This window comes from Rhincodon typus, chromosome 14, assembly GCF_021869965.1.
Source record: "Rhincodon typus isolate 14 chromosome 14, sRhiTyp1.1, whole genome shotgun sequence".
Taxonomy (NCBI): Eukaryota; Metazoa; Chordata; class Chondrichthyes; order Orectolobiformes; family Rhincodontidae; genus Rhincodon; species Rhincodon typus.
In genome coordinates, this window is record NC_063345.1 from 17,585,912 (window position 1) to 17,607,568 (window position 21,657).

The 21,657-nt window shown below is 41.6% G+C and overlaps 1 protein-coding gene across 5 annotated transcripts in view; it reads right to left on the reverse strand.

Moving 5' to 3' along the window:
• col4a6 (collagen, type IV, alpha 6) overlaps positions 1-21,657 on the reverse strand; it is a 380,416-nt gene that overhangs the window by 61,945 nt on the left and 296,814 nt on the right. For 4 of the 5 annotated variants that reach the window (XM_048605109.1, XM_048605111.1, XM_048605110.1 and 1 more), the window contains 7 exons: positions 21,153-21,336; positions 18,055-18,108; positions 14,944-15,015; positions 14,340-14,447; positions 9,628-9,849; positions 8,716-8,877; positions 444-614 (listed from right to left, as the gene is read on the reverse strand). In XM_048605109.1, coding sequence (XP_048461066.1) covers positions 444-614; positions 8,716-8,877; positions 9,628-9,849; positions 14,340-14,447; positions 14,944-15,015; positions 18,055-18,108; positions 21,153-21,336 — 973 coding nt within the window. The remainder of the gene's footprint in view (positions 1-443; positions 615-8,715; positions 8,878-9,627; positions 9,850-14,339; positions 14,448-14,943; positions 15,016-18,054; positions 18,109-21,152; positions 21,337-21,657) is intronic. The other variant, XM_048605112.1, reaches the window with a different exon arrangement.

The following is a 21,657-nucleotide window of genomic DNA, read 5'->3' on the forward strand; positions in this document are numbered from 1 at the left end:
CTTCCTCAACCAGCAAGCCTTGGTCCATTTAGCCCTGACATCAGGACAGATGCCTATATCTTCTCCAAGCCATATGCACAGTCAAACTCAGGACAATCACAATGCTTCACACCAACCATATAGTCCCAAAGGTAAAGCAAACACTAAAAGGTTCAAACATTTGGGGAAATTGTGGGTTTAGATTGAGTTTTGATGTCACTCAAAGTCATGATAAAGCTGGCGTCACTCCCCTCTCTCACAATCTGATTTTCTTCATCCTTTGGGCTGTAAGATGGGTAGCCAAAATTGTGCTGACCTGCACTGTTTTGTTTTGCCACAAGAGTCAAAGTTTTACCTCCTCAAGTCTAAATTTTAATTAAAATCTCAAAAATATTTGTTAAATCACAAATAATACTGCTACAATTAATAATAAACCTGTCACAGCAGAAATAAAAATTGTGTACCTTTCAATCCATATTGATTAAATTGAGCTGTACGACCAGGCTCTCCTGGAAGACCAGGGCGACCTGGTGACCCAGGGAGACCTCTATCTCCTGGAATTCCTGGAAATCCCTTCATACCCGCAGGACCTGGGGGTCCACGATCTCCAACTGAACCTTTTGGTCCGGGGAAACCTGCAGATAAGACCATTAACCTTTCAATTTCAAGATGTGAGGATTACAAAAGGTGGAAAAGATGCAACATTTTCAACTATTTTCAACATTTTTTCAACTACTGCAAAGCGAATAAGCAACTAAGGTAGACAGCGTTTTCTTTTTACTTTCTGGTTTAACTGGTTAGCATTTGCTGGGGTGACAAAATCCACTCGCTCTGCACTGATTGTTTTAAATTGTGTTCAACGGAGCATTTAATTCTTGTCAAACATGTCCGGAGGTTGTGAAAGACACTATCAAAATGTAAGTCTTTTGTTTTCTTTCCTTTCAAACTATGCCACTAAATACTCTTAGTTGTTAGGCCATACTCCCCTGAACTCAGAGTACAACATCACAGACACCAACCATCCACCAACACCTCATACTGCTGACATTCCCTTTGTTAAACCCAGACAGCGAGTTGTCCATTTCAATGCACACAGAAACTGTGGCTGACCTCTACTTTCTCAGGAACAGGGCAGCCGCTTGCTCTGACCACAACCTCTGATAACGTGAGATAACTCAGCACAGACTGGGATCAAACATGACATCTCTTGGTCCATTTGGTTACAGTTCATACTCGCCACTTCAAGTTTAAGTTGAAGCAATGCTAAAAACACAAGTACACCCAAGTATACATCCATTGAGCTACCTAATAAATAGCAGATATACGGGTGTAATTGGGCTTTTATGGCACAGAATTTCACCCCATGCCATTCCTCAGTGCTATACTGTATATTTGAGCATGTGACAATGAGATGCAGTAAAGGACCAGCTTGCCTATATAATGCCTGACCCACGTTCAAAATGTCTGCCACATAATGAATACACACTCGCTTCCCTATGCCCCAGCAATGACTCGTCTCTCGGGATAAGTAAAGAAAAATACAGAAAATGAATCCTAAAGTTTTTTTGAAAATACAGAGTAAGAAATACAACGAAAATTAAATCTCTGAAGAGTCACGTGCTGGAGGAAGATGGGAGAACACCGGTTCAACATTTCATTTAGTGGCACTTTTCAAAGGAAGTAGCATTTAGTTATCATGTGAAGTGACAAGCTCAAGAAACTCAAGGAAATATATTGCCTACAAAAAAAGTGCATTTAGCAGCATTTATTGCATGTGTTCATGATTAGTGTATATTGTTATATTCAGGGTAAGATGTTATTACTTTTAAGAGCTTGAATTGGAAATGGGTTTAGGCTAGATTAATTATAAATCTTGAAATTAAATCTATTTTAGAAAAGGAATTTATCCTGGACTGACAAATTTCTTAACTTGTCAGCCCATCAACTCAATGCAGCGACAAGGCAGGCATACAAAACATTACGTTCAATTACCTTTCTGCAGATACAAACAGAAAGCTAGACTAATGCCTGGTCATATTTCGGACCAAGTGTTTGTTGCTTCTCAAATGCTCAGTACCAAAGGTTGAGCCTACAAGAAATTGGAAACAATATTTTAGCTTAACTATGAGAGAATAAAACAAAATTTCTCAACAAAGGGACTACTGTGCTGGATCATTCAAATAAATTACAAAAGTTAGTGTAATACTTTCCTTCACAAACAATATTGGTCCTTCACAAAACCCAAACTTGCCTTGATATTAATCACCTCCCCCAGTGTCAGCAACAAGCCAATACAAATCTATCAGTAACAAACTAGTTGACATTTTCAAACAACCTGTTCAAAAGTGTTTTTACCCGCCTCAGGAGGAGGTGGGACTTGAACCCTGGTCATCTAACCCAGAGGTAGCAAGAACTGCAGATGCTGGAGTCAGAGATAAAACAGTGTGGAGCTGGAGGAACACAGCAGGCCAGGCAGCATCAGAGGAGCAGGAAAGTTTCGGGTCAGGAACCTTCTTCAGAAATGGGGGAGGGGGAAGGGAGCTCAAATAAATAGTGAGAGGAGGGATGGGGTTGGGGAAGGTAGGTGGGATGGTGATAGGTGAGTGCAGGTAGGCAGTGGTGGGGATTGGTCTGTGAGGTGGGAGGGACGGATAGGTGGGAGAGAGGATGGACAGGTTGTGTCAGGTCAAGGAGGTGGGGATGAGAGGGAGGGTTGGTCATGGGAAGAGGCTGGGGGTGGGGAGATTTTGAAACTGGTAAAATCCACATTTAGGCCATTGGGCTGTAGACTTCCAAGGCGGAATATGAGGTGCTGCTCCTCCAGTTTCCGGGTGGTGTCTTTGTGACACTGGAGGAGGCCCAGGATGGACAGGGAATGGGAGGGGGAGTTGAAATGGTTTGCGATTGGAAGGTGTTGTCGTTTATCGCAAACAGAGCACAGGTGCTCTACTCTAACTGTACCAGAGGAGCACCCAAACAAATACTTAAAAAAAAATTCAACCTGTTCTGACACATCTCTAGGGCAGATGGGATTTGAACCCAGGCCATCTAGCCAAGGGGCAGGGACACTACTATTGCACCACACAACGTCTTGAGCAACTTGCACCTAGATTATGATGTTCCATTGAATGGAAGTCAAAGAATTATGTTGGCACATGGACCTTCTTGTCAGTGCACTGTTTGGGTAAATGAGTTTTGTTCTTAGAAATAATAATAAACTAACCTTGGAAGGCAGGCAAGTGTGCAACAATCATCTTGATTTCATGAGTAGTTGCCATAGTCACTGGCCAAAAGTGATTGACAGATTGTAAATACCAGTACACAGAAATAAGGAATATCAACAAGTGCTCAGGGCAGAGGGCAAGTCCTCATCAGGTCATCCTCATAGGTGACAACTGGTGGGGCTTCAAACCAAATAGTACAGGTTTAGTTGCATTGAAAATTATGGAAAAAATTAAAGGGGGATGACTCACCAGAGATTATTAAAGCTTCCAAAACAAGTAATAGGGGACAGAGAATATGGAAAGGGTCAGGAATCTAACTTTGAGCACAGCAGATAAGGAGACAACTATCAGAAGGGGCCCAGTCAATGCAGACTGAGGGATAAATCAGGAGGCGCAGTAGAAATGCATCCCTGGGAAGAAAAAACACACTAAGGGGAGGATGAGGCAACCATGGCTGATAAGGGAAGTCAGGGACAGTATAAAAGCAGAAAAAATGCATACAATGTGGTGAAGATTAATGGTAAGCCAGAGGATTGGGAAGCCTTTAAAACCTGAAGAAGACAACAAAATAAGCATGGAGAAGATAAAATATGAGTGTAAACTAGTCGATGATATAATAGAAGATTGCAATAATTATTTTTAGGTATCTAACAGGTAAGAGTGAGGCCAAGTGGACATTGGACCAGTGGGAAATGAGACTGGAGAAATAGTAATGGGGAAGAAAGAAATGGTGGAAGAACTGAACAGGTACTTTGCATCAGTTTTCACAGAGGAGGACCCCAGCAGTACACCAAAATTTCGAGGGAGTCAGGGAGCAGAGGTGAGTGCTGTGGCTATGATGAAGGAGAAGATGCTGAGGAAGCTGAAAGGTCGGAAGGTAGATAAATCACCCAGACCAGATGGACTACAATCTAGATTTCTAAAGGGAATAGCTGAGGAGATCGTAGAGACATTGGTGTGATCTTTCAGGAATCACTGGAGCCACGGAGTGTCCCAGAGGGCTAGAAAATGGCTAATGTAACACTCCGGTTTAAGAAGGGAAAGAGGCAGAAGGAAGAAAACTATAGGCTGTTTAGCCTGATCTTGGTCATTGGTAAAATTTTAGGGTCCGTCGTTAAGGATGAGATTGCAGAGAACTCGGGAAGTGCTTGGTAAAATAAGGCTGAGTCAGCATGTCTTATTGTAGGAAGTACGTGTCAAAGGTGGTCGAGGTCTTGTGGTGGCAGAGGGTATTGTCCCTATCTCTGAGCTGGAAGCTCTGGGTTTAAATCCAAACTCAAAGCTCGCTGGCCAAGTAAAGTACATTTATAATGTGACCTAACAGTTTGATCATCAACCTTACAAAACACACCACTAGCAGATGGTAAGGGCAGGACAGATTCCTGGTTAGTCATGAAATGGAAGTAAAGTTGGAGCCTCAACCATCACTACCCACAGCTCCAGGCTACAATATCCATGTGAAAATGCATGTAGCCATTGCAATTCAAACTCCCAGAGGGATCTGTAACATACCACAAAGGTATATAGGGTGGTAGCAAAGTTCTGGTGCCAATTTTGTATCCCTGAAATAAGGAGACAAGAGTTTCTTCAAACCAGTTACTATCTGGCCAGGGATCTAGCAATGTACATCTATCAAACATTTACTAATCACAGGATTAGGTCCATTCAGAATATTCTTCCCTGAGAAAGAGCCCAACCAAGAGGAAAATCAGCCATTGGTCTATTGAACTTTGTGCATGAGAATTAAAGTGGTAGTCCCACCTCATACCCGAAATGGCAATAAGAGAAGTCACTGAAATCATGTTAGCTGGTGATATATCGCATTCACATGGTGGGTGTGAATCTGATTTCATAAAATAAATTTTAAGAATTTGTTCAAACATTGTAAAATGGGGTATTGTACAAGCAGATTTTAAATTATTAGATCAAATGGAAAACATATTGGTTGGTTATAACAAAGTGTGGAGCTGGAGGAACACAGCAGGCCAGGCAGCGTCAGAGGAACAGGAAAGCTGATGTTTCGGGTCGGGACCCCACTTCATTTCTGAAGAAGGGTCCTGACCCAAAACATCAGCTTTCCTGCTCCTCTGATGCTGCCTGGCCTGCCGTCTGCCTCCAGCTCCACACTGTGTTATCTCTGACTCCAGCAACTGCAGTAGTTATTATCTCAGTGTTATATTGGTTAGTGGTAGGTTCACAACACCATAGCCACAATGCTTTGCCTGTATCTACTCTGGGAGTGTAGTCCTGCAGGTTAATGCTCTTTATTTGTTGCAGTATAAAATTAAAAGGATGGTTTTCTGACTTGCTGTTTGAGATAAAGCAAAATTCAGAAATGTGAAATATGCTGCAAAATGTTTATACGCCTGAGTATCTAATGTGCTCTCCCAGGCCTCCTCTAGGAATGCAAATTTAGAAAACACACAGAGATGTAAAAGAAACAAAACCCTCTTCAGTTTCATACTCCACTAATAACGTACTAACTCTGTTGGTATATTAACATAGTTGATGTCAAATATCCAGATTTGATCCTGCTCTGTGCTGAGTTTCATTCAACTAGATCATTAAGGGAGTCATTAGTATCCTGGGTGAGGAAGCTGCGGCACACAAAATCTTTTTTGCAATACAATGCTAAAGAGAATTAAGAATATTGGGGGAGACAGGACTGTGTTCACTCACATAGCAACACTCACTGTACAACTTCACACATTAAGAATAACAACTCCCTTGGTCAGGCACTTACATTTGTAAAAAATTATCATTACACTTCAAAACAGGAGCAGTGAAGATTGTACTTTCATGCTGTGCACCATTGATAGCAGGAATTATGCTCAGAGCCTCATCCTTTGTGCAAAGTTCAACCACGTTAGCCAGACTAAAATACTGGGGGAACACTAAACAGTCTCAAAAAGTAACTTAAGATAGGCTGTATTGAATACATTACTGGCTAACACATGAGAACCACTGCCTGAGCCAAGGTGGTAATCACCTGCCCAATGGTAAAAAAAAAATCACACTGGACTGTTGTGACTCTGCAAAAATTTTGTGCATCAAATAGCGATGAAGAATGGATTTTGAAATCATAAAAGTGACAACTTGTTTGTACGAACGAGTGTGAATATCACCATACCAGACAACTCTACCACTACCACAGATATTTAAGCTGTTATGTTAAGAAGCTGGAACAGTTTGGAAACAAGCATCACATCAATAGTCTGATGGTAACATTAACTGTATGTTCACTGCTGTGGTTGACCACCCATAGGTATAGCTTCAGCCACAAGCACAATTACAGTGGAGCCTGCTCATTGTTTGGGGGGAGAATTTTGAAGCATTATGAATTTGCAAATTGCCTTAAAAAAATCAAAATGATGACTCAACTTTCAGTTCAGTTTTGAAGAATCAAGCTAATTTTATTGATGTGAAAAACAGGATGAGAGTTTCTCCATACCCTTGTAGTCAGGTTAAGATCGTCATTGGTAAGATACCAAGTCCCAATTCCTTTCCGTTAATTCTTTTTCTTTTAATCAATATATAAGTGTGTTTTTTTTCCAATTATCTCACAGTAATGACAGAATATTTCTTTGCAACTTTTTTTCTTGGTAAGATCATTAAAACTGCAATTCCTCAGCAAACTCCAGCATGCTTTTGAGCATATGAAAAGAGGCAGAGAATGTACCTCTCAAAATATTTTGAACGGACAATTGAAGTATAATAAGCAGGCTCCACTCTGCAAGCAGAATGATTACAGCAACAACCAAAGCTTGATAAAGCAGGAGTGTTAGGCCATTTTGCTTAATGCTGCAGGCAACTCCCTCTCACCTTGGCAGCCTACATGCAGTAACCACACCCAATTCGATTGAGACCAGATGTGGAAAGTTGGTGGGTGATGAATGGAACAGAAGCATGGAAAAATATAACATGTGTGAACAGATGAACAGAAAGATTAAAAAAAAGGAAGAATTTCCCCTTAAAATATATCAAGAGATGACAAACTTATCCCCTCCCTCTAAAACAAAATAAATCATGTGAACCGTCATCTCAAATGATTGCAATCCTGACTCCTGACCAGAAAGCAGCAAGTGCAAGCCCCAGTGTTGTCAGTGATTGCAATGTGCTTTTCTCAGGCAGATAAGTGGCAGCAACAATTTATTGGCCATGACCAATGCTCATGCTGAAGCATTCAAGTTCCATCACAAGCAGCAAAAGAGGGGAAAAAAACAACATTCTTGACACAGTTTACTACACACTATTTCATTAATGACTTCTATACATAGATCATGGAAAAATACAGAGTACTTAGAGTCATAGAGTCATATATCATGAAAACAGACCCTTCAGTTCAACTCGTCCATGCTGACCCAATATCCTAAACTGATCTAGCCCCATTTGCTAGCATTTAGCCCATATCTCTCTAAATCCTTCCTGTTCATATATCCATTCAGATGCCTTTTAAATGTTGTAAATGTGAAGAAAATCTGTAACCAGAACTCTTTGAATATCCCAATCAGAGAATGATGGATGAATAATCTAGGATACTCTATCACTGACTACAGTGCTGGCTAGCCCAAGTCATTCTGCTGTTCCACATGATGAATGACACCTGGTTTCAGATTGACCTGGTTATTCTGTATTCTGCCCTGTCCTCCAACAGTAAGGAAGATACATGGTGAAATCCTGTCAGCACAATTCTGGTTCCCTCTAGACTTTCCGGCCTGGAAAAGATAGTTAACATTACAGCATAAGAAATATGGGTGAGTATAGACCGTACAGATTCACACCCTCGAAGGAGATATTGCTCTCTACCTGCATCTGAAGCAGACAACCCCTTATTCTGAAACAATACCTCCCCCTAATTCAAGATTCCCCTACGAAGGTTCCCACCCTGTTTCAATCAGAGCGCAGCACACAATGGTTACCAATCTCCAGCAGCCATCCAATGCAAAGCAATACTAGGGGCAAACAACAAGAAACAGATGGAGTAACCTGTCTCCCTCTGCCAGTTGAAAAATTCACTCCAGGCAGGCCAGCTTGTAAGTTGGCATTGGAAGGAAATGGAATAAAAGAAAAGCAGATAAACTTATGTGGAAAGTATTTGAGGTTTTAAAATTCAGAACTTTGAGATCAGGGACTGATTCTTCTTGCAATAGGCATTTTAAGATTGTATGCTCTTGCTTTCAATGCAGCTCGCAAACAACACCCAGTGGTGATAACTGAACTTTATAGTTGGAACTGAAGCTGCAGACCTGAAAATTAATTAGGAACCATATATTCATTCATCATGAAACATGGCGTTGTGCATTTTGCTTGCAAACGCTCCGACCTTTGATCCCAAAGCAGCAGACCCTACAAGCTACAATTATACAGGTTTAGTCCTCACACATTCCAACTGTTCGTTATTCCATTCAACTGGATTACATGAGATTTGATCGTTATTAGCCTCTAACAACTGTTTATGGGAGTCGAGCCTGATTAATCTGCTTCATTTTCAGCCAGTCATTCAGTGACTTACCTGGTTGTCCAAGCTCACCAGGCCTTCCTATTTCTCCTCGTAAACCAGGTATGACGCCTGGTCCATTTGGGCCTTGAGCTCCTGGCAAGCCCTGAAGGCCAGGAAAGCCGGGATTTCCCCTTTCACCTTTTCGACTTGGAAACCCTGGCCTACCGTCAACACCTGGGAAAAAAAAATGCTTTCGATTTTAAAAGGAACGGACTAAGTTCAAAGCTTAACTCTAATCTACGAGAAAAATTTGATTTAAAAATTAACTTATCACGCAAAGTTTCATTGTAGAATGTGTAGCTCGAGAAAGGAGGTCACACGAGGCAAACGGGTTGAGGTCGATCAATTTTGTCCCCAGTGTCTTCAGTCTGTTCAAGGAGCTTCTAAAGGCTGTTCGTAACTTGTTACAACCCTTCTGAGCAACTGTTCACAAGGAGGTAGGTAGAAAATTCCTTCTGATCTCTGTAAGACCATGCTCACTCACAAAACTGACATCCACCTTTTCCAATACTAACATGAGAGGCCATTGCCAGTCCAAATAAATGGGGCTGGCAATCAGTGAGCTACCTCTAGATACTGACTGGTTTCCATAGTTTCCCATAATTGTGTAATGCGGCCAAAGGTCAACTTGTGGTTGGAAAAACACAGGGTGAGATACAGAAGGGGAGAAATAGAGGGGGAGAAACAAACGAGGGGAAATTCAGGGCCTCAGAAGTCTGGCTTGTGCTCCTGGCATGTGACCTATTTCAGGCACAAGAATAAGCCTAGACCAATTTATAACCAATTGTAACTTATAACTGATTGTGAGTTAACTGCACAAGAACTCAGACAGACCAAATCTCCAAAGATGTTGCAATAATAGTTAAAGATCTTGAGGCAAGATTAGTTTCAAGTTTGAAGCTTCATCAACAAAACAAACTTTACCTTTGGCTCCTGGAAACCCGGAATCTCCGGGAATTCCTTTCAATCCTGGTTTTCCAGGTGGACCTGGTTGTCCTGGAGCACCTCTTTCTGCACCATACACATCACCTGGGAGTCCTTTTTGACCTGGGAATCCTGGGGCACCCATTTTTCCAGGGGAGCCTTCGTTTCCATCCAGCCCAGGGAGGCCAGACCGTCCCTGATCACCAGGTGGTCCAGGAAAACCTGTAAAGGTTCAAACCGGAGTTAAGTAAAGTAGAAGCTTGTGAGAAATGAATGAGAGTGGTGGTGTGTTACAGATCACTCAAGGAGTCCAGATGCTGCGGTAACACACCCTTTAACATGCATGTTGCAGTCTAGAGGCTTTGGATAGTGATGGTTGAGACTCCAGTATCTTTCCACAAAATGGCTGACCTTGAATCTTCCCTACTCATACCACCTGCCTTCAGAATGTGTTGGTAGGATTCTTTGCGTCGATTCTCAACCTGATCGGCCATGTTATGAATGCGCCTTCTGTGACCAGTAATCCTTGGTTGAGACTTGATCACAGAACCTCTGGTTCAGAGGTAAGTTTGCTACCCTTTACAAAACAAGATGACCTCGTGACAACTGCAGCACTTACGGGAAACTTAGAGGCATAGTACTTTAATCTAGTAATGTGGTGGGGAGGTGATGGCCTAGTGGCATTATCATTAGACTATTAATCCAGAGATTCGGGTATTGTTCTGGGAATCCTGGTTCGAATCCCGCCAGGGCAGATGGTGAAATTTGAATTCAATAAAAAAATCTGGAATTAAGAATCTAATGATGATCATGAATCCACTGTCAATTGTTGTATAAGCCCACCTGGTTCACTGATGCCCTCTAAGCAAAAAAACAGAAATCCTTAGCTAGTGTGGCCTACATGTGACTCCTGACCCACAACAATAGGGTTGACTCTTAAACTGCCTCTGGGCAATTAAGGATGGGTGACCATGCTGGCATAGCCAGCAATGCCCTCACCCCATGAATGAATAAGGGAAAAATTCAATGTGCAAAAATGTTGGTTAGTCCAATACACAAGAATCTCATTCTTAGACAAATATTGAAAAACTACTTCCTCGTGTGTACACATCAAAAAATGAAGAGACTGTGATTATCCGCCAATTTTAGTGAAGAGACAGGCAGTGGTAGGAATCAAATATGGGGTCAAACGTTTTGGAAGATCTACAAAGATTGAGGCCATAATTGCATAGCACCCACTTCAAATGGTATGATGGGCCAAAGGGCCTCTTCCATGCTACATAATTCTGTTATACATTATAAAGCAAAAATGTTTTCGATCAAAATTTATATTCTCAATTCAACTCTCTCTCCTGGATGAATGAACAGGAAAAAGCCATCAGAGGATTCCAGGCATTCCTTTGAGATCAATTCATGCCATGGACAAGGTAGGATTTCTGATGTTGCCTGTAATTGTCCAAGCTCATGGAGAGAAACCAAATGGGTTCCTCAGGCAGAGGAAGTGGGCAGAGTTTTCACAGCCTAGAGAAGGTGGGCTTGTATGTCACACAAAGTTAAATTCCCTGAAATTAACATTGAATCTGGATGCCCTTCCATCCCACCCTTTTCCAGGATTCTCCTGGGCAGGTTCCGAGAAGAAAAGGTACATCTGTTGGAATCATTAACACAATTAAATAGACAATTCTGAATTTCTTTCACTTTCTTACTTTCCCAGAAAGGGCACTTGTTTCTCTACCTGTCACCCTCGTGCTTGGATCACGGGGGTAGGAAATTTGCCTGTGGTAAAACTGAAGAGCTCCTGCCATAGCCAGACTATTCTGCAAAGCCTTTTTCTCTCAGACGGTACGACCACTGATTGAGAGATGATTGTCAGTTTCCTGGAAATCACTTCAACAATGTCATATTTCACTCAGCTTCAACCTACTTGTTGCCATCCCTCACCATGACATGAGAGCAGGTTACAAGACTCTGCCTTCCAAAACTGATGATGGACAACAGCAGAAGCAAGACCACTGTCAACAGTTCGAAAAGTAGCAAGGACCAGTGCCATTATGTTCACTAGATAACTTCACCTCAACCACATTCCCTTGAACAGGGCAAAGGGGATGAACACTGACATTCAGTTGGAAAAACAGTGAGACCCAAAACATAGAGTCTCAACACAGCGGCAACAGTCCCAACAACAGTCAGATGTCAGGAGAGGCACAAGTGGCTATGAATTGCTTCATTAATTGATTTGATTGGCTGTCTGCCTCAAGTTGACAGATAGCCATTGGGTCATCAGGGTGAAGGGTGACCCTTGGAATTGTTGTTGACATGCCCCAAGAGAGAGTAGTTGGGACAACTGATTACCACCTGGCCTGACACTGGGAAACCACCTCCATTTGGACAATGGGCACTGACCTCAGCTTGGGAACCCTCTGGTGATAAGAAGTTCTCATCACCCTTGCTCTAGTTCACCCATCAATTGGCTATCCAGGTCAGAGTGCTGCCATAGAGGTTCTGCCTTTGGCTAGATCAGTTCTGAGGCAGGAACACATGAGGAGTCTCACGTAACACACTATTTACAGATGGAGTTTTTAGAGTTGCCTCCTAATCTCTCCTCATCAGGACTGAGAGACATCTAACCAACAAGTCCTGAGAAACAAATTTGCCACAGTGCCGCTTTAAACCTGCTCTCAATCTCAATCATTAAATCAGAAGCAGGTTGGTTGTAAATGAGAAATTCTTTGGATCACTATCATCGATGGTTTAACAGCAGAATCACAGTAGAGTCCAAACAATAAAGGATGCCATAAGTGAATTCTGCCAAAAGTTAAACTGTTTTCCAACGGGATATGGTTCAGAATATTCCAGAACATAAATTTTTCACCTTACCCACTTACAATCCATTCAAGCTGCCACTTTCCCCATCAGCAACATTTTTGCACAGTTAAAAAGAAATCAGCATTCCTAGTGCATTGGCATAAGCTACTTTGGATGTTTCAGTCCCAGCATGGCGATATAGGGGAATTCAATCATACAATCATACAGCATGGAAACAGACCCTTCAATCCAACCAGAAAAGGATATTACTGCATCTGGACTATAAGGTGTTATTTACAGATGTATCCTCTAGGTGATTAGCAGGCTGCAGCAGGGTTATGGCTCGAATATGGAAGCTTCCACTCGACAGAGGCTGCAGATTTCCAAAACTGGAAATCTTTTCCATCAGTCAGGAAGGAGGTAGAACTGCATTCCCATACATGAGCCTTTCCCTTTTGACTGTCTGCCCTCTGTTGTTCATGACCTGTGCTCCTGTTCCTACTAAGACATTGCAGAATCACTGATGGAGCCAGTGGATAAATATAGAGCAGGGGATTTCTTTCCAGTGACAGACACCGAGACATCTGGCCAACACCAAAGTTTCTGGGTTTGAGTTTGTTTAACTCATTCCAAAATCACTTCATCTCTTGTGTTCTACATTGGGGAGCAAGTGAAAATCACAATGAGCAATTTAATGATCCGGGCGACATCCACAAAGTTTCCATCCAATTATCTCCAATTTGAGCTGCAACCAATAAAGAGCACTGGACAGGATATTTGTTACTTTTTCTAAATCCGTGCTTAGCATTTTAGAGATGTCACTGCTTCTCTTGCTGTCTGGAAACCACATGCTTATTGCATACAGGTGTGACTAACTAGGGCACAGCCACCGCCACAGTCTACTGCCTACCCAGTTATGGAGTCAGAGAGTTATACTCTCCCAGTGGAACTGCCAAACAGCTATCCCCATGGTCTACCTATCATTTTTAAATGGATGGGGCTCCTGGAGGCAACTTCTTAACTGGCTGTCTCCAGGGAGGGTCACAACTGATGAAATGGCTGTGGCAGGACAAACTTCATGACAGAATTGAGGCTAACGTAGGTTGGGATTGTGATTCTACTGGTAACGTTCAGTCTGTAAAATATGCTCACTGTCCAAAGTAAAGGTCAACACCAACGGCTACTGAAAATAATGTCACTCTGTACTACAATCTCATTTACATGGACCCACCTGTCCCTGCCAACATTTCTTTTTACCCCAATCACCAAGAAACAGAGGGAGGGGCCGATGGCCTAGTGGTATTATCATAGACTGTTAATCCAGAGACCCAGGCAATGTTCCAGTGACACGGATTGAAATCCTGCCACGATAGATGGCAGAACTTGAATTTAACAAAAATCTGAATTAAGAGTCTAATGATGACCATGAAACTATTGTTGAATGTTAGAAGATGTGATCTCATTGCAGATATTCTTGCCAACTGAATAAAAGAATATATATAGCCGTAAATTTATCAACCTCTTTCTCAAAGGTATCCACAACTTGTCCTAAAAGCACAATTACTTATCATTAACTCATGGTGTTATTATTAATTTTGAAAATTAATTCACCTCATGAAACTGATTGTGTAGATATAGACTATAAAATCTTAGGTACACAACTGTCCAGACTGTTACACGGTCTGGCCTCCATATGACTCCAGACACACAGCAATGTGGTTGACACTTAACTGCCCTCTGGGCAACTAGGGCTGGCCAATAAATGCTGGCCTAGCCAGTGAGGCCCTAATCCCATGAATGAATAAGAAAAAAATTCAGTAAATTTCCACCTACAAATGCGTACAGATCACCAACAGCCATGCGTATTTGAAAATACTGCCCATTCTGTTTGATAGGCAAGCACGTACCTGGGCGGCCTGATTGTCCCAATAAGCCTGGATCTCCAGGGGGTCCTTTTGGTGCATCAGATCCTGGTCGTCCTGGACTACCTGGGAAGCCAGGTCTACCTTTTGGACCTACAAATCATGTGAAAATGAAGCATGACCTCAAAATTCAAATTGGAGAAACATTTCTTGTCAGATATTTTTCCTAGAAATTATGACTTAAGATATACTCCAAGTTCCATCCTTAAATTGCAAAGGTGCTGAAACCCTTGGTGCTACATAGCAGATTCCTCACACTTCTTAGTTACATGAAGTGGTGTCCTAAGGCCACACTGCAGTCAGGGCCTGCACTGATTCATTTCCAGAAGGAAATACAGCCCAGGGCAATCCTTTTGCAGATAAAGTTTCTTCCTAAGCAGGTTGCATTATGCAAGGGGGTTAAATGAGCAAACTGCATCATCGCAAACTTCTCTGTCAGAACTGAAAATTTGAACAAAATAACATGAAGACTGAGTTGGCAACAAGTTGCCTCATTCACATAGCCATTACCACAGTTATTAAAGACAGGGGTAGCTCTGGGAAACACCACAGTTATACAACATGCCAACATTATACACAAAGTGCTTACCTGGGCGTCCTGTTACTCCAGGTCTACCCATCAAACCTACATTGCCTGGGATCACACAGGGCAGAGTGATTCCTGCAAAATCACATTGAATAAGGAAATCAGAAATATTTACCATTCAAAATAGTTTCAAAGCTCACACATAAATGCACAAAATATACACAAAAATACACATATACACAAAGACATACATATACACATATGCATGCAGACACATGCATACATAAACTCACAGACCCACACTGATACATTGACAGTGTGTTAAAATACTCTAAGCCATCTTCCATAACAAAGCAAATCTGTGCTCATGGCTGTTTCATGACTGTGAATACCATTTGCACACAGTATTTGCATTAACTACAGAAAGAGATATCACAGTGATACAGTTCAGAGTGAATGAGAGAAACATACCAAGACAGAATCTGTGTAACTACTGTGCTAATTTATATCCTTAATAGAAAGCTATGAACAGGAGAAAAATGTAGTCTAGGTAGTTTTCCATTTAGATTTTGGTAAAGCAAGGACAGGAATAAGGATAAGATTACTATATGGGGAATAATTTGCCCTCAGCTTGTAAATGTGGTAATCCTCAATTTTAGCACTGTCTATTCTACCATCATTTTAATATTTTCTATGTTTATATTTGGAACAGAAACTGTCTCCTGTCATACTGTATTTACATGGCCAAGCCCTTTGGGCTGCTGTAGTATTTTCATGTGCAGGAATATGTAATTACAATGTGACAAATTCACATCAGCAACTTTCATTATCAATGTTGACACAGGAACTTATAATGGAACACTTTGTTAGAAAGATGCAAATACAGATGACCTCACTACTCTTCATTGAAAAATAACTAGTTCACTGTTTTTCACCTTTATTCAACATATGCACTTTGGAGGAATAATTACAAGATTAATTGTGTATCATACACACATACATTCATCTACTTGGTTGTTAAAGAAATGACATGCCACGGATTGGTGAGGCACTAATGATTGCTAGATCCACCAGAAGGTACAATATTCAGCCATGCTGAATAAAAACAGCCATGCTGAATAAAAACAGCCTTGCTTTAAACTGAGTGATCTGACTTCAGTTATACAATAAGACTGTGACTTTGGAAAGCGGTACAACTGCCTTCAAAAATTCCAGATGAGGATGGGATGGAATTGAGTGACAAATCACCAACTGCTCACTGTCATATAGTAAGCCACGCTGTAAAGTGTTCAAGTGAGGATATGGTGGTGCTCTGTCACAAGACATGCCACTCCAAAGTCAGGCTGAGCTGTTAACAACTTGCCTTCTATTTGTAAATGGGTGTCTTGATTCACTGGTTTCTCCAGTTTCTAACTCAAGTCCTATAGGTTTCAAAAGGTCTGCACTCCATACACTCCTTCAGTGGTGGATTAAACATAAGGTCTGGATTTTTCCCATTCACTAACACCAGGTGTGGTGTTGGGGATGGAGGAATAGGAGGTGGGGATAAGTGTCAGGATGGCTCTCCACTGCAGTGTTGCCACTGGCCAAGGTTTTCATGGGCAGGCAGGACTTAGGTCATCTGCTTGCACCAGGGTGATGGGCAGATAGCAAAATGATGATGATCCAGATGGATCTGGTCTCACAGCCGCAGTAGCATTTTGCCACGGGTATGGTGATGGGAGTACATTGTGTGTGCTATCAAAGACAGAGGCTCCATTCCCCAAGTAGAGGGGTGCAGAAAAAAAAGTACTATTGCAGCCTCAATGATGAACTTGGAGGGGTTTCCTTTCCTTCATGAGGGAATGGAAATTGCTTGACCCCAAAGAATTGTAACCTTAAATCTGTGTCTTGGAGAATGTTGAGGTGTTACTATTATCCAGAAGCTACCTTTCATCGTCGGGCTGCAAGGACTCTGGAGCTGCTGACCCTGCAGTTATAGCAGCAGCATTTCGAGCCTGCAACCAATAGGATAGTGAACTGTAAGGTCACCAAATATGGAGGCTATTTCAGGGAGAATCGCCCAGCAGGCGATTTCTAGTAAATGTGGGCTTGGTGTCAATCGTGAGTTAATGATGTTGTTAAAATACACAGATGAAGGGTATTATCTAATTAAGTATCTAGAACAGCTTTAAAGAAAGACTCCTAGAATACTGGCAAACACATGGTATGTATGCATTGTATGATCAAGCCTGGCATCAAGTAAAACATCCGTGTCTAATTTCAAACTTAACTAATTGGCTCAGGATTGATACAACACTTGGAAGACCATTTCATCCAGACATTAAGGTCCCAAAGCCCATGGGAAACTCTAGTCCTAAATCTTCATATTGGGATCAGCCAGTTCGAGCAGCTAAGCCAATGCAGCAATTGAAAGAAAAATTAACAAGTCCGGAGAATGCTGCAACACCAGCACCTGAGGCACATGACAACCAGGGGATTAAGCACTCCCATGGTCTATACTCATACAGAACAAATGGTTGCTGAAGTGAAACAGTAAAAGGAGGGTCCAAGTACAAAATCCCCTTACTCCAAAGGTATCCCAAGATACCCCAAACTTAATTCAGCATCTTTGGAATTGGACAACAGAAAACTAGAAGGGCTTGATTTTATTTACAAAAACTAACTGATCTAGCAAAGGTCTAGCAAGATGAGGAAGGGTCACTTGACCCGAAACATTAACTCTGATTTCTCTCCACAGATGCTGCCAGACCTGCTGCGCTTTTCCAGCAATTTCTGTTTTTGTTTCTGATTTACAGCGTCTGCAGTTCTTTAAGTTTTTATTTGGTCTAGCAAGGGATTGGTCAACTTTGTTTGAATTTTACACAAATGAGAAAATCACCTATTTCTTGACAGACCAGTAATATTGCAACTAAAGTTAATTTATAGATTGATGTTTTCCCAGATAGAACATAATGATTTAATAGTCTGTATAACAGTGTGCACTAATAGCATGCATGAAAGAAGACAGTGAAATAGTGTTGGTACAATTAATTTCCATTTAGCATGAGTTACTACTGCAGTGCACAGCTGTGACATGCAAACTATGGAAGTCTTTTAGCAATGATGTAAGGGTTTGGGGGCTCCTGCCATCATTGCCATGGTAACCTTTTTGTGAGGATTGTGGCCTCTCACCTCCCTCTGTATGAAGGTCGCCTTCGCCAGCGGTTTCCCCGCAGCAACAGTCACCTGTAGTGTCCATGCAAAGGACGTGAAATCAGTCAGGAGGGGCACGAACAACAGTGGAACTGTGATTGTTTTCTCTCTTCTGACAGGAATGAACAGGTAACTCGTTCACCTTAGTGGTTCTTTACCAATCCTTGTCACTCACCAAAAAATACAAGTCACTTAATACTCTTCAAACCAAACTGAATCAGATTCATAGCAAACATGGAAATTGAAGAGCATTCCCTCCTAAATCTAATGCTGATCAAAATGAATCACAACTGGAATTTAAATCAAGTCCACCCATCTCTGACTCATATAGTTCAGGGAAGGTTCTGGTTTGTCTGGTCTTCATTAGCTGATCAGAGCCAGCATTGTATTTAGGTGCTACTACTGACAGTGAACAATATCAGGCAGGACCACTTTCTATTAACTATTCAGTGGTCTCTTCTGGGAGGTGTGCATGTGCAGTTGGATATTGGGTGAGGACAGAAATGGACTTCCTTTCCATGCTCTCACAATTGAAAAGTCAAACAAACAACAAATGGGGCATTTCAATTTCAGAAAAGAGGGAGACGCCTAACATCTGGAATTGGGAAAATCCCATGAAGAAAATAAATGTTTAGGGAAGTAACAGCAAAACCTTTGGAAAATAATAATGCAATCAGGAAGAATCAAGTCGAATAAGTGAATGGCAAATTGTGTTTGACAAATTTATTAGAGTTCTTTGAGGCTGCAACAAGCAGGGTAAATAAAAAGGAACCAGTAGATATAGCCCATTTGGATTTCCAAAAAGTAGTCGGTAAGGTGACATAGCTAAGGAAACCACATAAGATAATGGATCATGGTGTGGGAGATATATTAGCATAGACAGGGTTGGCAAACTAATGCAAAACGGGAGAGGATAACAGATCATTCTGAAGTGGCAAACTGGAATTAGGGATTGCTGCAGGAATCATTACTGGGGCCTCAGCTTTCCATTCTATGTTAGTGATTAGATGAAGGGGCCAACTGTATTGCAGCCAAATTTGCGGATGACATAAAGATAGATTGAAAAGGAAATTGTGACGAGAATGCATAGAGTCTACAAAAGTACATAGACAGGTTAGCTTATTTGGAAGAACTTTATCAAACGGATTGTTATATAGGAAAGTGTGAGGTTGTCCTCATTGGCAGGGAGAATAGGGAAGCAGAATATTATGGCTGTCTGTAGAGTGTTCATAGATCATAGAACCCCTACAGCATGGAAACAGGCCCTTTGGCCCAACAAGTCCACATTGACCCTCGGAGCATGCTGCCCAGATCTATCTCCCTAATCTACACATCCCTGAATGCCATGGGCAACTTAGCATGGCCAATCCACCTAGCCTGCACATCTTTTGACTGTGGGAGGAAACCAGAGCACCCAAAGGAAACCCACACAGACACAAGGAGAATGTGCAAACTCCACACAGACTGTGACCCAAGGGTGGAATCGAACCCAGGTCACTGGTGCTGTGAGGCAGCAGTGCTAACCACTGAGCCACCGTGCTGCCCATTGCATTACAGAGGTTTCTGGATGCCTGGAATCACAAAAACTTTTGCATGCCGGTACGAAAAATAATTAAGAAGGCAAATGGAATGTTGCTCTTTATTGCAAGAGGGACAGAATAAAATAGAAGCAAGTCATACTCTAACTGTACATGGCATTGATGAGATCACACCTGGAGTACTATGTACAATGTTGGTGACTTTATTTACAGAGAATCATTAGAAACAGCTCAGAGAAAATTCATTGGTTGATTGATGGAATGAATGAGTTGATTTATGAAGAAAGGTTGAGCAGGTCAGGCTTATACCCATTGGAGCTTCAAGAATGAGTGGTGATCCTATGGAAATATTTGGAAAATGTACAAAGAAACTATATGAGAATGGTACTAAAACTGTAAAGTTCTATCTTAGAAGAATGAGTGAGCAGATTGGAGCTCAAAAGACTGTACAATGAGCTGATAGCTGTCTTCAAGTTTATGAAAAGGTTTAATGGAGTAGACATTGGTAACATATTTCTACTTATGGGTGGGACCAGACTAGAGGCAAGAGGCCACTCCTAAATTCATTAGGGAATTCAGGAGGAACCTTCTTATTCAAACAATACTTGGAATATAGAACACAGTAGTGCAAGGAATAACTGAGGTGAATAACATTGATGCATTGAAGGGATAATGGCTAAACACAAAAGAAGAAAAATAAATTTGAAGAAACATTGATGGGATTAGATGAAGGAGAATATGAGATGGCTTGTGTGAAGCATAGACACAAGTATGGGCCAAATGATCTGTTACTTGCTGAAGAGACAATGTAATATCAAATTAGCTTATAGGAAAAAATGTTATGGATCCAAACTTCTTCAGGGTGCTCTGTTTGGATTCCAGCTACACCCATGGCAGGAGTCACTGGTAAACATTGGGAAATGAGAGGGACTCCATCTTTTTGGATCCCCGCACTATTTCTGGGCTCTGAATGCCACTTGCCAGTCTTGGGGCTGGTCTAAAGTGCAGATCTTTCCTGTGCTCAAACACTTCATTCAAACTTAAGTAGGGGCTGGCCATGCTCCCAGAAAACTTGCTGTCTGACAGTGATTACCACCTAAAGCCAAGGCATCTGAATTATGTTGGATTCCAGGTGGATTGCAAGAGATTTAAACTGGAATATACTCAATTTCCACTGCACTTAATGGACGTTGTACATTGTAACAAAAACAACAGCACTCATTAAATTGCTAATTTATAACCATCGCAGAAATACTACTTCACAGACCACAGATATAACTTAAATCGATGCACACTCCAGCACAAGTTACCATGAAATTCACGTATGTTGTTGTTAACCATGTAGCTTATTGCATTATGGTTTCATATATGTTAATCACCAGAGTGTTATCAAAGCAATCTATGCAACATTTTAAAGCAGCTTGTCCATTTCATTGATGACAAACCATAGCACATACAGTTGCACATACCAACAACTGAATCAAATTTTCACAGTCAGACTACAAACAAACGAACATCAAGTTGCACTACACTCCATACCTGGTGCCCCTGGTAACCCTGGAGGTCCTGGTATTCCATCAACTCCTGGATCACCTGGAGGTCCCTGGAAACCTGGTGGGCCTGGGAATCCGATGCCTGGTGGACCCATCTCACCTGGGGGACCCTTTCGACCAGGACTGCCTGGGAGACCTTTAACACCACGAATGCCTGTTCCGCTGTCACCCTGAGTAATGTGAACACCATCAGCGGGTATTCTAGTGAAACCATATACTTCATTCACAGTCAAATGCAGTGTAGCTCATGTCATAAATCCTCATCATTGTGAATCCAAGACATTTCAATTGCATTTTAAGATTAATGGAATGATCGCCCTCAGAAAGCTCACAATGCAAATACTATTCAACACATCTGTGGACAGGAATTCTTGAAAAACAAATGTTGCTTCCTATCGTCCAGTGGGGAGCTGGAGTATACAAACTAGGATGCTTCTAGGTTTAAACACAGCAGCGTGCTGAACTAACTGGTCTCAGTTATGATAAAGACT